General features: G+C 31.4%; 1 protein-coding gene across 1 annotated transcript; it reads left to right on the forward strand.

The window, feature by feature from the left end:
• Nucleotides 1-5067: 5067 nt before the first annotated feature.
• Nucleotides 5068-13336, forward strand: LOC145801501 (uncharacterized). Its single transcript, XM_082893206.1, has 4 exons — nucleotides 5068-11868; nucleotides 11978-12283; nucleotides 12388-12467; nucleotides 12566-13336. The coding sequence occupies exons 1-4, from the start codon at nucleotides 11621-11623 to the stop codon at nucleotides 12568-12570; spliced, it is 639 nt and encodes a 212-aa protein (XP_082749332.1). The 5' UTR covers nucleotides 5068-11620; the 3' UTR covers nucleotides 12571-13336.
• The last annotated feature ends 262 nt before the right edge of the window (nucleotides 13337-13598 follow it).

Below are 13598 nucleotides of genomic sequence, written 5' to 3' on the forward strand. Positions count from 1 at the left end.
TTTTATACTTTAATGTAAATACAAGAAAGTATTTACTTATATATGTTTTGATTTTATTGTTGATTTTTACTTTTTTTATGTCGATAAAAACAAATATTATGATCCTTACTTTCATCTTAAAATTTTTATCAATATGTATTTACTCCTTTTGAATAAAAAAATTCGAGTTCCTCCCTGTAACACACATAGACCTTTATAAGATAAAACTCAAGATATACGTCAACACTCCACAAACGTGTTGAAGACTGTACGTTCTTTTCATCGACAAGTCATTTAAGAGAGAGAGAGAGAGAGAGAGGGGCTTGTCATTGGCATTTTGTTATCTTGACTAAGGCCCGTTTGGGAACTTATATTTTTAGTTAAAAAGTCAAAAAGTTATTTTTTTAGTCAAAAAGTCAATAGCTCATACAAAAAAGTCAAAGATTCTCTTTTTTCTCTACTTACTTTTTGCACATTTTTTTGTAATTAGCCAAAAAGTCATTCCAAACATATAAGTTTTTTTTACCTATTTTTTTAGCCAAATAGCCAAAAAGTTACTAAATTAGTCTGTTCCCAAACGAGGCCTAAGCCTCCGTTTGGGAAGTGGGTTGACTTTTTGATTTTTTTAGCTATTTTAGCCTGGGTTAAAAAGCTTGTTTTGGGAATGACTTTTTGACTTTTTAGTTGTTTTGACTTTTTTTGTGAGAGAAGAGTGCAATGATTATAAGTTGGATGCGATGCTTTGTTTGTTATGACTAAAATAATCTATTTTATTTTTTTGTGACTATTTTAGCCCCAAAATCACTTGCCGGACACCACCTTCTATTTGGGGTTGTCATTAATGCTACCATAGTAAAATTTTTATCTATGAAGAAAAATTTTATAAATTTGAAAATTCAAATTACAAAGAGATAAAAAGATAGTCATACAAAAAATCTCAATTAAAAGTTGATATTATTATTTTTCAACAATGCTATACACCAATAATCAATTACATTAATAATTATTAATTCCGCATAAATTACTATAAGAAGTTAAGATTTTAAAGATAATAATTTAAAAATGAAATTATTTTTTAATTACTAAATATTTGAGTTATGTCATTGTATTTTTACTACCAAAATTGGAACATTTAGTAATGAATTAATATCTTTTGGAACCAAAATTTTTGTCTAAAAATATAAACTTTTTGATACTAAATTTTTTGTCCTGCCTTTATTGTTGACATTTTTAAAATTTTGTCATTAAAGGGCATTTCTTGACTTCTCGAGATGACTTTTAGTGACGACTCGCATGATAACTGAAATTTGTCTTCTAATATTTTTTGCAACAAAATTTTTACTTTTAAATGTGTAAAAGTTTGTTTTCTAAAATCATTATTTGTTATAGTGAATTATGTGGACCATTATTACTGCGTTGAATAAATCGATAGGAACTACTAGTCTTGCATTGTGTAGTCATTCTTAGGATTTATTTACAATGGAATTGGAAAATTTTCAGACTTTTCAAAGATAGATATATGGAACAACTCCAAAAGAAGACTATGCAAGCAAACAGAGATGCAGCTTTAAATGGTGTTGTACATGAAGTTGGTGTATTTTTGTGGAATTTCATTGTTAGCTTAATTTCCACGAGACTTGTTGACTTAGAAATAGTGTGGTATGGAGACTTTCAAGCCTCTTCCTCTCTACAAAAAGGACCAAGTTCATAGAGATTTTGCAATTATATTTGCAGATTGTTTTCTTTTTTCTCTTCTCCATGGATAAATTACATTTCTCTGGTGATAGGTCTTCTATGGTTGCTGTAATGCTATTCCTTAGGGTATTAATGGCTGCACTGGATGAAACAGCTCTCTCTCTGTACACAACACAATTAGGTTTTAGATATAAAAATTTATGAACAAAATCACTTTTTAAGGAAGAAATATTTTTGTTGTCAAAATTGTCATTTTTTTTTGTGTGTGTATATTTAGCGACGAAATTGCACATTTAGTGATATATTACTATCATTTTTGGATCAAAATTTGTCTAAAAAAATAAACTATTTTGGGACCAAATTATTTTACCTTAAAAGTGTATTTATTAACGATAATTTTAAAATTTTGTTGTTGAAAGCTTTTTTTTGGACTTTTCAAATAACCTTTCAGCGATTATCTTTGCAACGATAAAAATTAGTCACTAAATATTTTTTTGCATCAAAATTCACTTTTGGGGACAAAAAAAAATTAGTCCCTAAAATTCGTATTTGTTGTAATCTCTCTCTAATAGGTTGTTCCCGTGTATCCCATAGTCCCATTGTAGGTTTTCTATCAAAAATTTGAAGGCCATGTGGGAGAGAGCCAAGAAACAAGCGTTTTCATTAGATATAGTTGATTTTTTGAACTAATTTGATATAGTTGATTGTTATTACTTTTTAATATATGGCTGTAGCTCGAAGCAAGATTCGGGTCCCTAACTTTGAGTTGTAGGACATTACAATAAAAATATATATTAGTAGTATTACGTTAGTGGTATATTTTTATAAAATGTCATAAACATAATATTTAGTGACACATTTTAGAAAAATGTCACATAACCACAAACATATAAGGCTGTAGTGACATTTTAATAAAGAAATGTCACATCAATTTATTTATTTTGATGATTTGTTTAATTATGTTTTAATTTATTTAGACGAGAAAAATAGAATCACAATTTATTTTGATAATTTATTTAATTATGTTTTAATTTATTTAGAAGAGAAAAATAGAATCACAATTTATTTTACCCCATTATTTCTTTCCTAAACTTTTATCCTAAATGTTGTTAGAATGTATTTAATATTTGATTAGATTAGGAGTTCAAACAGCCAAAAAACAGAGTTCAAACAGCCAAAAAATAGAGGTTCAAACAGCCCAGCATAGCAGCAATTCAAAAGGTTCAAATCTCCGGACGTCCGAGTGGACATCTAGCCGGTCCTTCGGCCAGACGACCGGCCAGGCCATTTTTGCCCAGTTCTGCTTTGTTTTGAATTCTACTCTCAACAGGATTGAACTACAACGGCTAGTATTCCAATTAAAGCTGTTCCAGACCAAGCCTTGTCTCCCACAAGTTCAAATTAGCAATGATGGAATGATTTATATTCAAAATCAATGCAACGACTTTATAAGCCTCTTGATCTATATATACCAGAGAGCCTCAGTGAAAACAACACAAAAACCATATATAGAAGAGATACAACCTAGCAAAAATTCCTTGATCAAAAATCATTTTCATCTTTTCTCTAAAAATTCTTTGAGAAGTGTTATTCAATTTTGTTTACATCTTTATCTCATAAATTATAAATTGAGCCTTATAGCATTAAACTCGTCTTTCCTGTGTGAGGTTTACAGAAAATCCAGAGCTTCATTTTTATATTTATCTTTAAAAGATAATTTTGTAGCTTTCTGTGAAAGCAAAAACACATTCTTTTCAACTTTGTAAGAGTGTAGTACGCTCAGTGTTCTTGACTTAGAAAGTCTATGTAAAATCTGTGAAGGATTACTCCATCTGTGAAAATGTTGCTAGCACCCTGTGAAGCTAGAGTATAGTGGAAAATCTCAAGTGAAGCTTAAGGAGTGGACGTAGGCCGAATTGAAGCTGAACCATTATAAATTTGTTTGCGTCTCTCTTCCTTATCTCTTTATTTTATTTAAATTGCCATAACTATATTTCACATTTTTATTGTGCTAAAATCATTTACTGTTCACATTTTCATTGTGCTAAAATCATTAACTGACATAGTTGTTAGAACACTTGTTTTAATTATTTTTATTTCATTAAATCATTAACTTTTCATATTTTCATTGTGCTAAAATTATTAAATGACATAATTGTTAGAATACTTGTTTTAATTATTTTTATTTCAATAACTATATTTATCTATTGCGTTAGTCATAAATTTTATTAGGGTATTATTATTTTTAATTGTAAAAACCTAATTCACCCATCCTCTTAGGTTATCTTTTGGGTAACAAATTTTATGGCATTTTATAAAAGAATGACACAAGAAATTGTTTTAGTAACATTTATCAACAGATGCTACTAAACTTTAGTAGCAATGACATTTTTTTAAAATGTCACTAAACTAAGCAGATATAAGTTACTTTTTATGGCATTAAGTGAAAAGTGTCATAAACAAATATTTTATGGCATTTTGAGAAATGCCACTAAGCTAAAAATTATGCAAGCTATCTAATGGCATTTTTTGAAAAAATAAAAAATGCCAATATATTTTTAAAATTTTTTAAATGCACAAAATAAATAAAAACAAATAATTAAACTTAATATAACATGTTTTTTTAACTGTACATACCACATGTACAAAATTGATCGACGACTTTATATGAATTAACAGGAAAAATAAAATTTCAAATTGTTCTCCTATACAATGATAAAGTTACTTGAATTTTAGTTCCTGTAGTTTTAATTAACTCAATTTTGACTATGAATTTATCTCAATTTATTTCAAATGCTTATAATTATTGGGTAAATTACATCAATAATCCTTACATTTTGTTATTCCATATAGTTTTAATTGACTAAATTTTAGATTTTACGTAAATTTAGTTCAATTGACATAAAATCTTTAGGGTCTTTGATAGAAAATTTTCATTAGATTGGTTAAGATTAAGTCACTGAATTAACCAAGTATTTTGTTTTATTCCTAAAACGACGACAGGTTTCATGTGTCATAAAAAAATGCTATCAATTGGACTAATTGGAGACAAAATAAAAAATTCAAGATTAAAATCGATTCAATTGAAATAACTAAGACTAAAATCACATAATAACCAAAATAGAGGGACTAATAGTATAATTAGCTCTAATTGTTAGCATTTTTTAATGACTAAGTGACATATGTCATTTTTTTTATAGGTAAATAATAAATTTGCTCAACTCGTTGAGTTAGCCTCAACAAATTCAGTAAACATTTTTTATCAAAAATATTAATGATATTATTAATTTTACTAAATTGACACAAAATTTAAAATTAAAAGTTACAATGGATTTAATAAAAAATATAAGGACCAATATTTATATTTACTTTGTTATTTAAAATATCAACAAACTCATTCTCCACAAATTTTTTTTTTTTCCTTTTATGTTATACAACAAAGGAAATAACGAAACTGAAGAAACAAACCAAATTTGATACGACAAAATCTGCATACCAGATCGACATAGAGACAGAGAAGGATGTTCGAAAATTCTGAAATTGGTGAAGTAAATTTGATTTTGGCGGGTCAAAGAGGCGGGAGCCAAATCATGAAACAAGGGTTTATCATTCTTTATCTTTCATGCCATCCTTATCTACCATCTACACGACAAATTCACTGTGTTTTCACCTTCTGCGATCAGAGTTCATTAGGTACTCGTTCTCTCTTTCTCACACTCATCAAGCACACACAATACCTCTATCTTTCTCACTTATTTATGATCTTCTTGTTTTAGGCATAAAACTTTATATAATTTGAAAGTCTAATTTTGTAACTCATGAATTTATTAATTTTCATCTTTTAATATAAAAGGTTAGTTGTAATTTATTATTATTATATTTATGTTGTGATTGTATATAATGTCTTGCAAGTGTTTGTTTAAATGCTTCAATAGGATTTTGCATTAGGTTGCTCTGTTTTTTTTTTACAAATTACTCAGTTAGATGAACATGAATTTTGATATCAAAAGATCTCGTATTATCTAAATAAATGTTTTTGTCCTCAAGTTTAGATTATATAATATATATGTAGCAATGGAGGCCGGTGGGACCCCTGAAAATTTGCATTCTCCCCATGCATTACGTGTCATGGTATATGTAAACACACACATACATATATATGTTATGTTATTGCACACAAACATGTAGTGCTGTTCTTCTCAAGTAGGCCCAAATTTGTTGCCACAGAGTGGTCATGATCATGCACCATCAGTATCACCAATAAAGGCCAAATTGATTTCTGTTTCTGCTGATTAGTAATGTTGGCTTTTGTGGCAAAAAAATGGCTAATACAACAATACCTTAAAATTAGCATGTAAAAACACTCTACTAGGAACTATACCTAATGTTTAATTGCAAAACTAATGGAAAGAGACTCTAACCGAGCCGAGGGCGAGTTTAATATTTGATTGTTCTAGATTAATTTAAATTTTGTATGAGTTTTAAAATATATTCATGAGTATGTTTGTTTAGCATTCGAGAAGATCTCAAACGAGTTTCAAGTGAGATTAGTTTGAACAGTTTAGTTTTTTTATATAGTGTAGTGTATATAAATTTATTGAGTCAAGTAAAATATGAGCTCAACAAATTAATTAACGAGTTTCAGAAGATATTTAAACTTAAATTATTTAGCTAATGAATTGATCTCGAATAATGAACAAAAAAAGAGATATTCTCTGTCTAATGGGTGGTTAGGACACTTAGGATAAGAGAGAACAACATCATAGAAAATGAAGACTTTGAAAGCTGATTTTGATCAACCAACAACATTTTGATAGAAAATTCACTAAAATCATGTCCTTATATTTTCATCTTCTTTTGCCATGATCAAGAAGAGTTTCACCATCATCATCATCTTCAAATTGTTTTATAGATCAAGCCGCCAAATCCTCTGATTGTAAACATAATAACTTTCCTTGGCAACCTTATTAGCTGCTCCGTAGGCTTAACAATTTATATTCATCTACTTGATGACCTGCTAATGTCTGCTCACCTGACTGACTACTGAAGCCAATAAAATAGCTGAATATTATTTTTAACTGTAATTTACTTACGTCACTTTTACCAGACTTTCAGTATTAAAGTGATTGGTGCAAGGAAGAATATCTTGTTATGGAAACAAGAATAATCTGTGTTCTCAAGTCTATGAACATTTTTTACTGAAAATGATGCAATTGAAAATATCTGTGAGGATCATTCATTTCCTAGGAGTTGAAACTCCTGCAAGTTTCAGAATATGGAGAGTTTGAACTCTCAATTAATGAAAATCCCAATAGATAGAAAGTTCAGGTGGCATAGGAGTTAAATCTAATTCTTTGGAATGATGAGATTTTTTAAATCTTGAAAAATACGGCAACTGAAACCCATTATTCTGATAATTCTCAAGATTTCTCAGTTCCCACTTAAATTTTCTAGCATAAAAATCAAAACGAAAAAGAAGAGAGACCAATGTATGAGAGACATTTGTGAAGTTAACTATTTTAGCTACTCCACAAAAACAAGCAACACCTGTGTGTTCATGAGTTCTTTTATTGCAATTTTTTTGTGGTTATTGAGTCAAAAAACAATTTACCAACATATATAACTCAACAATCAGCAGAAGCAACAACGCTACACAGCAGCACACATATATAACTTAACAACCAGCACACAGCAGCAACAATGCTACACAACAGACAAACCAGCAACAATCAGCAGAAATATCAGTAAAAACCCAGAAGTTCACCCTTTACCTCAAGTAATGTCTGACCAATAGCCATCCTCAGATTAACACCTCCTCTGATTCACCCCAGAAGTTCACTCAACAGCAGCACATCTCCTCTGCTTTATATCTCTTGATCCTGCATTCTCAAGCTACTACCAGTTCATACTTATATTTTCCCATCTCTGACAACAATCAGCAGCAAGTACAATTAATTAGCAGCAGCAACAATCAGCAAAAGTTGTTAGTGAAAACTCTGCTGCTGCTGATCGTTGCTGATGAAGAGAAGATGCTAGATGTTTCTGCGAATTGTTGCTGCTGTGTGCTGGCAGTGTATTTTGCTGTGTATGGCAGTGTATTTTGCTGTGTGTTGACAATTCCCTTAAGACAAAGCATGTGCCAAGTGGCTAGATTAAGTGTACCAGTCCAAATGAACAAGCTTTTGGTGTTATTATATGCAGAGTTGTATCCATGATATATGGTCTTCCATTTCTATACTTCCCTCCTCAATAAACCTTTGATGCTGCATGGATCCAATTAGAGTGCAGAAAACAACTATCATCATTGCATATCCTTTGTGTGGATACAACTAATGAATTAGTTCTTCATCATACTGGTCTATCACAGATTCATACTATTTTTAGCTAGTTGCTATATTCACTTCTTATGTTGCTTGTAGTAGATCATTTAACAAATTGATTGTTGAGGATTCAACATTTGCAGTTTAGTCTACATGGCACTGTGAACACGGGGCCTTGTAGTATTCCTCTTTTATATTTATTTATTTTCTTTTTTTCTTTATTATGATTTTTTGAGGTAACAACCATCAATATACCAAACTATGTGGTCAAGTTTCTTAGTTCAAGCCTCAAGGGTATACTTATAAAGTAGTTTCGTTGATGACCTTATTATTGTTTATTAAGATTTATGAGTGGTAGATGTCGATGATTTGTGAGGTTTCTATAGGCTAGCTTATCATTAAAATGAAAATAATTATAAAAAGTATTCTCTTTCTTCTAATTGGCAAGGTGAATTATTAAATTTGTGTGCTTCACCGTGGCATTTTATAGATAGAATAAAATGTATGATCAACATGTACACTCTTTCAGCCTAAGATTACTTGACTTGTATTGGACTGTTGAATTGTATAATAATCCTCACATTGGTATAACGGATTGATTTGTTGTTGTTGAGCAATCATGAATGTGCCTGACTCATTAAACATTCCCATTTCATACGGTTATTCTCCTGAAAAACAGGGCTTTATTATTGTGCTTGTCCATTGACATTATAACTTATCATCTTACCTGGCTGTATGCAAAGATTGATGACTCTAGTACACCAACCTGACATGCCTTTAATTTTTTGTGTTGTACACAGCTCAATTTATTGAGGCAACTTATGTTGTTGATGAGATGCCTAATTCTCTAAAGATATACTTGTTACAGCTTCTATATGCCTAGTCTGTAACATAATTTTGGCCTTTTCATTTACCCAGCTCTGATGAGCTTGTAATATTTGGAAATAATCATTTCATTCTAATTTTAGAATGGTCATAGTAATTGGATGTTTACATTTATTTGACTCTTTAGAAATATCACTTATCAATTATAAGGAATGAACTTGTATTTGTGGAAACCACCAAAGCCGATATTTAGTGCTGTCTGGATAATTTGAAAATTTAGAAGCATTGTTGATTTCCTTGAATTTTCAAGGAAATGTACGTCATGGATTGAACCCTACAGGTATCTTGGCAACAACACATAATGCAAACCATGTTAGTAACATTTTCTTGACATTTCATCTTTGACCTGGTGCTGGGCCCTGGTGGCTTGAACACTTTCACCTCTTGGCCTACTGGGGAAAAGTGATGGAAAAGGGTTTTTTGGCGATTCAATTACCCCTAGTTGTATTTGTTTCCTTGTTATGATGCAAGTTTATAACATTTCTTAGTCATAATTACAACATAACCATAACTCAAATGATTTTTCAGTTTTTATTGGAATAAATACATCTTTTGATATTTCATGTACTTCAATTTCCTTGTTTTACCATATAAGTTAATAATTTTTTGTGCCTTCTGCATAATCAAGTTTTGTTGTTTTTTGTCAATCATAACTTACAAATACTTGTTATTGATATATACATTTTTTAATGTTCTAGAAACACTTTGGACACTTGTTTAATTGAGATTGTTTACTTATGGATAATACATGGATGTATCTATCGATTAAGATTAAGTGACGCATACCATAAAGGAGTAGACATGTTTCTCCATTTTGCATTTACTAATGCAAGTTAAGAGGATAAGATCATATGTTCATGCATCAAGTGTAGACTTACACTTCCCGTCACTCGGTCAGTTGCATATGATCACTTAGTATGTGATGGCTTCACAAAGGGTTACACTAAATGGGTTTTACATGGTGAAACATCATTTGTTGCTACAACAAGTCTTGATACGCACATGCAGAATGAGCCACAATTAAATATTGATGCGCATGGATTAGTACACGAGGCATTTGGAATCTCAAATGACGATGACAGAGTCGATGGAGACAACCCTATAGATCTGGGAGATAAACCAAATCCACAAGCAGAGAAGTTCTACAATTTGATACATGATGGACAAAAGGAGCTTTATCCACAATGTAGGAATTTTACAAAGCTCTCATTTATCATTCAATTAATTCATATAAAGAATTTAGGCGGATGGAGTAATAAATCGTTTACCATGTTATTAGAGTTATTGAAGGAGGCATTCCCAGAGGGTGTAACACTGCCTAATACTGTTTATGAAGTTGAGCAGATAGTCATGGAGTTAGGACTTACTTATGAGAAGATTCATGCATGTCCCAATGATTGCATGTTGTATAGGAATGAGCTCAAACTGATTCAGAATGTTATGTTTGCCATACATCTAGGTATGTAACAGACCAAAATGATTTAGGCAACGAGGCATCCTCTAAAAAAGGTAGCTATAAAACACCTTCTAAGGTTCTACATTACTTTCCTTTGATACCAAGGCTACAAAGGTTATTCATGTCATCCAAAATAGCATCATTTATGAAATGGCATAAAGAAGGTCGCACTAAAGATGGTTGTATGAGACATCTTGCCGATTCTCTAGCTTAGATGACTTTTGACCACCTACATCCTGATTTCGCAGTAGATTATAGAAATGTCAAACTTGGTTTGGTGTGTGATGGTGTGAACCCTTTCAGAACATTGAGCAGCACGTATAGCACCTAGCCTGTAATTCTTATTCCATATAATTTGCTTCCATGGATGTGTACGAAACAGACCAATTTTCTATTATCATTGATTATCCTTGGTCGTAGTGCACCTGAAAATAATATTGATGTGTATTTGCAAACTTTAATAGATGAATTAAAAGAATTATGAGTGGATGGAGTAGAGACATATGATGCATCAATTAAATAAAATTTCCAATTGTGTGCAGCATTAATGTGGACTATTAGCGACTTCCCTGCATGTGCTTATTTGTTAGGGTGGAGTACTAAGGGGAAGTATGCATGCCATTCATGTCACAAAGACACATGCTTCCAGTGGTTGAAGCATGGCCGAAAACATTGTCACATGGGTCATCGTCGATTCTTGGACAAATATCATGCATTTTGAGATGATGAGCGATCTTTTGATGGTACTAAAGAAAAAAGAACTGGACCCAATCCTTTAACTGGTTCTATGGTATTGAATATGTTACATGGTTTCAATATCACTTATGGAAAGATGAGTACTAATCCAGAATTACCATATAATTGGAAGAAAAGAAGCATAATCTTTGAATTACCATATTGGAAGGATAATCTAGTGCGTCACAATCTTAATGTGATGCACATTGAGAAAAATGTATGTGAGAGCATGCTTGGAACACTACTGAATTTAGAGGGGAAGACAAAGGATAATTTAAATGCACATCTTGACTTGAAACTTCAAGGTATAAGGGCTGAACTCCATCCAAAAAAAAATGTAGCAAATAAAACTATCTTGCCTCCTTGTTTCTCATTAAAGAAACAAGAAAAATATATTTTTTGTAAATTTTTGAAGACTGTTAAAGTTCCTGATGGTTATGCAGCGAATATTTCATGATGCATCGACTTAAAGCAACGTAGAATCTTTGGACTTAAAAGTCATGATTGCCATATTTTGATGTAACAATTACCCCCTTTAGTAATTCGAGAAATGTTGAGTTCACATGTAACTTCACCTTTGATTGAGTTGAGTAATTTCTTTCGAGAGTTATGTTCTAAAGTTGGTTTGGCACAAGACTTTATACGTCTTGAAAGGCAAAATCCGATAACACTTTGTAAGTTTGAAAGAATATTTCCCCTAACTTTTTTGATATTATGGTTACATTTGGTGGTTCACTTAGCATCTGAGGCTAGATTAGCAGGATCTGTGCGTTATCGTTGGATGTATTCTGTTGAGAGGTACAGTTTATATTAAATTACATATTTCTTTACCATCATTATGATATTTTACTTTTGTTATTATCGAATATTATTCAAAATTTTGTTTTTTGAACTTACCAAAACATAGGTACTTGAGTAGATTAAAGTCATATGTGCGAAATAGAAGTCAACCGGAGGGTAGAATGGCAAAAGGATACCTTGCAAATGAATGCTTGACATTTTGCTCGAGGTATATGGAAGGTGTTGAGACACGGTTCAACCGGATGTCTCAAAATTATGATGAGGAGAGTAACGGTACCGAAGGATTATCTATCTTCTCAATGCCTGGCCGACCATTAATTAAGGACGTGATAGACACAATGGATGATGGCACAAAAGAAAAGGCACATCAATATGTGCTATTTAATTATGAGATAGTCAACAAATTTATTGAGTAAGACAGTCCACATTTGTAATCAATTTCATTATTATTATTATTATTATTATTATTTTACATACTTTTTCCACACACTCACAAATCTTTGATATGACATACAGACAACACCGGAGACTTGTTGCCATACAAAATCCACGTCTTCGTGAAATGGCCATTGATCGCATTCACTTACAGAAGTTATGTAAGTAGTGTTTTAAAGTTCTTTAAAATTTGACTTGATATTAACTTCAATTTCATTCCACACTTACAGAAGTTATGTTGTCAATTGTCTAAAAACAGGTTGAGGCATTGCATAATACAAGGGATAGTCAAATAACTGAAAAGCTTAGATGTTTAGCTCGAGGTCCAAATAGAATTTTCACAAAATATAAGCGATACTTGATAAATGGTTTTAGGTTCTATACTAAGGAGATCGAGCGAAAGAGAAAAACTCAAAATAGTGGGGTTATTATCACGGCAAAAACACGAAGCTTTGCAAGTGGTAGAGATGGAAATCTTGTCTCTGGAAATATTACATTTTATAATGTGTTAACAGATATAATTGAGTTAGATTATTTGTTTGGGAAGAGGGTTATGTTATTTAAAGGTGAATGGGTGTCACAATTAGAAAAAAGACAAGATAAAGATTGCACATTAGTTAACTTTGCACGATTAATGAAAGATGTGAGCCTTTTGTGTGGCTTCTCAAGCAGAACAGGTAATGTATGTAGAAGACCTCAAACACAAAGATTGGCAAGTTGCTATCAAGATAAATCCGAGAGATTTATATGATATGAATGTGGGGTCTTCTATGGACAATGTGGAGGCATACTTGCAGAGTGTTGTATGCAATACGCAAAGTGGTGATGGAGACAATAATTTTTATTTGGTTAGGACAGACATGTCTGCTGCAATTGTAGATGCACCACTTTCTCAGGTGTTGAGAGACAATGATGTTCATGATGATGGAGATGAGGAAACTTGTTGAACATTGCTAGTTATTTATATTTGAAAACAATGTAAGAATATCTATAAAGTGGCCCATATGCCACATGTTTGTTTTATTTATTTATTTATATTATATATATATTTATTATATATATTTAATTGGTTTAATGACTAATTAATTGGTTTAATGACTAATGGATAATTCATGTCTGTTCACTATCCCATATGGTGGTTTCATGGGACTTTACAACTTCCCTAATGGTGGGAAGTTATAAGGAGTTACACTTGGATATGGGTCCAAGCCTATTTATATATATGCATGTGATAGCCATCAAACACAGACGTTGGTTTTGTAAATAGAATAGGCTTGGAATTCTGTCCCTTT

Source organism: Camellia sinensis, chromosome 10 (assembly GCF_055761805.1).
Source record: "Camellia sinensis isolate YWXY chromosome 10, ASM5576180v1, whole genome shotgun sequence".
NCBI lineage: Eukaryota > Viridiplantae > Streptophyta > Magnoliopsida > Ericales > Theaceae > Camellia > Camellia sinensis.

What these genes read in the sequence shown, in the direction of transcription:
- LOC145801501 (XM_082893206.1), top strand. Translation starts at nt 11,621, where the DNA reads ATGTTGAGTTCACATGTAACTTCACCTTTGATTGAGTTGAGTAATTTC. An exon ending in TGGATGTATTCTGTTGAGAG is followed by an intron (nt 11,869 to 11,977) that starts GTACAGTTTATA and finishes ACCAAAACATAG; the next exon opens with GTACTTGAGTAGATTAAAGT. An exon ending in ATAGTCAACAAATTTATTGA is followed by an intron (nt 12,284 to 12,387) that starts GTAAGACAGTCC and finishes TATGACATACAG; the next exon opens with ACAACACCGGAGACTTGTTG.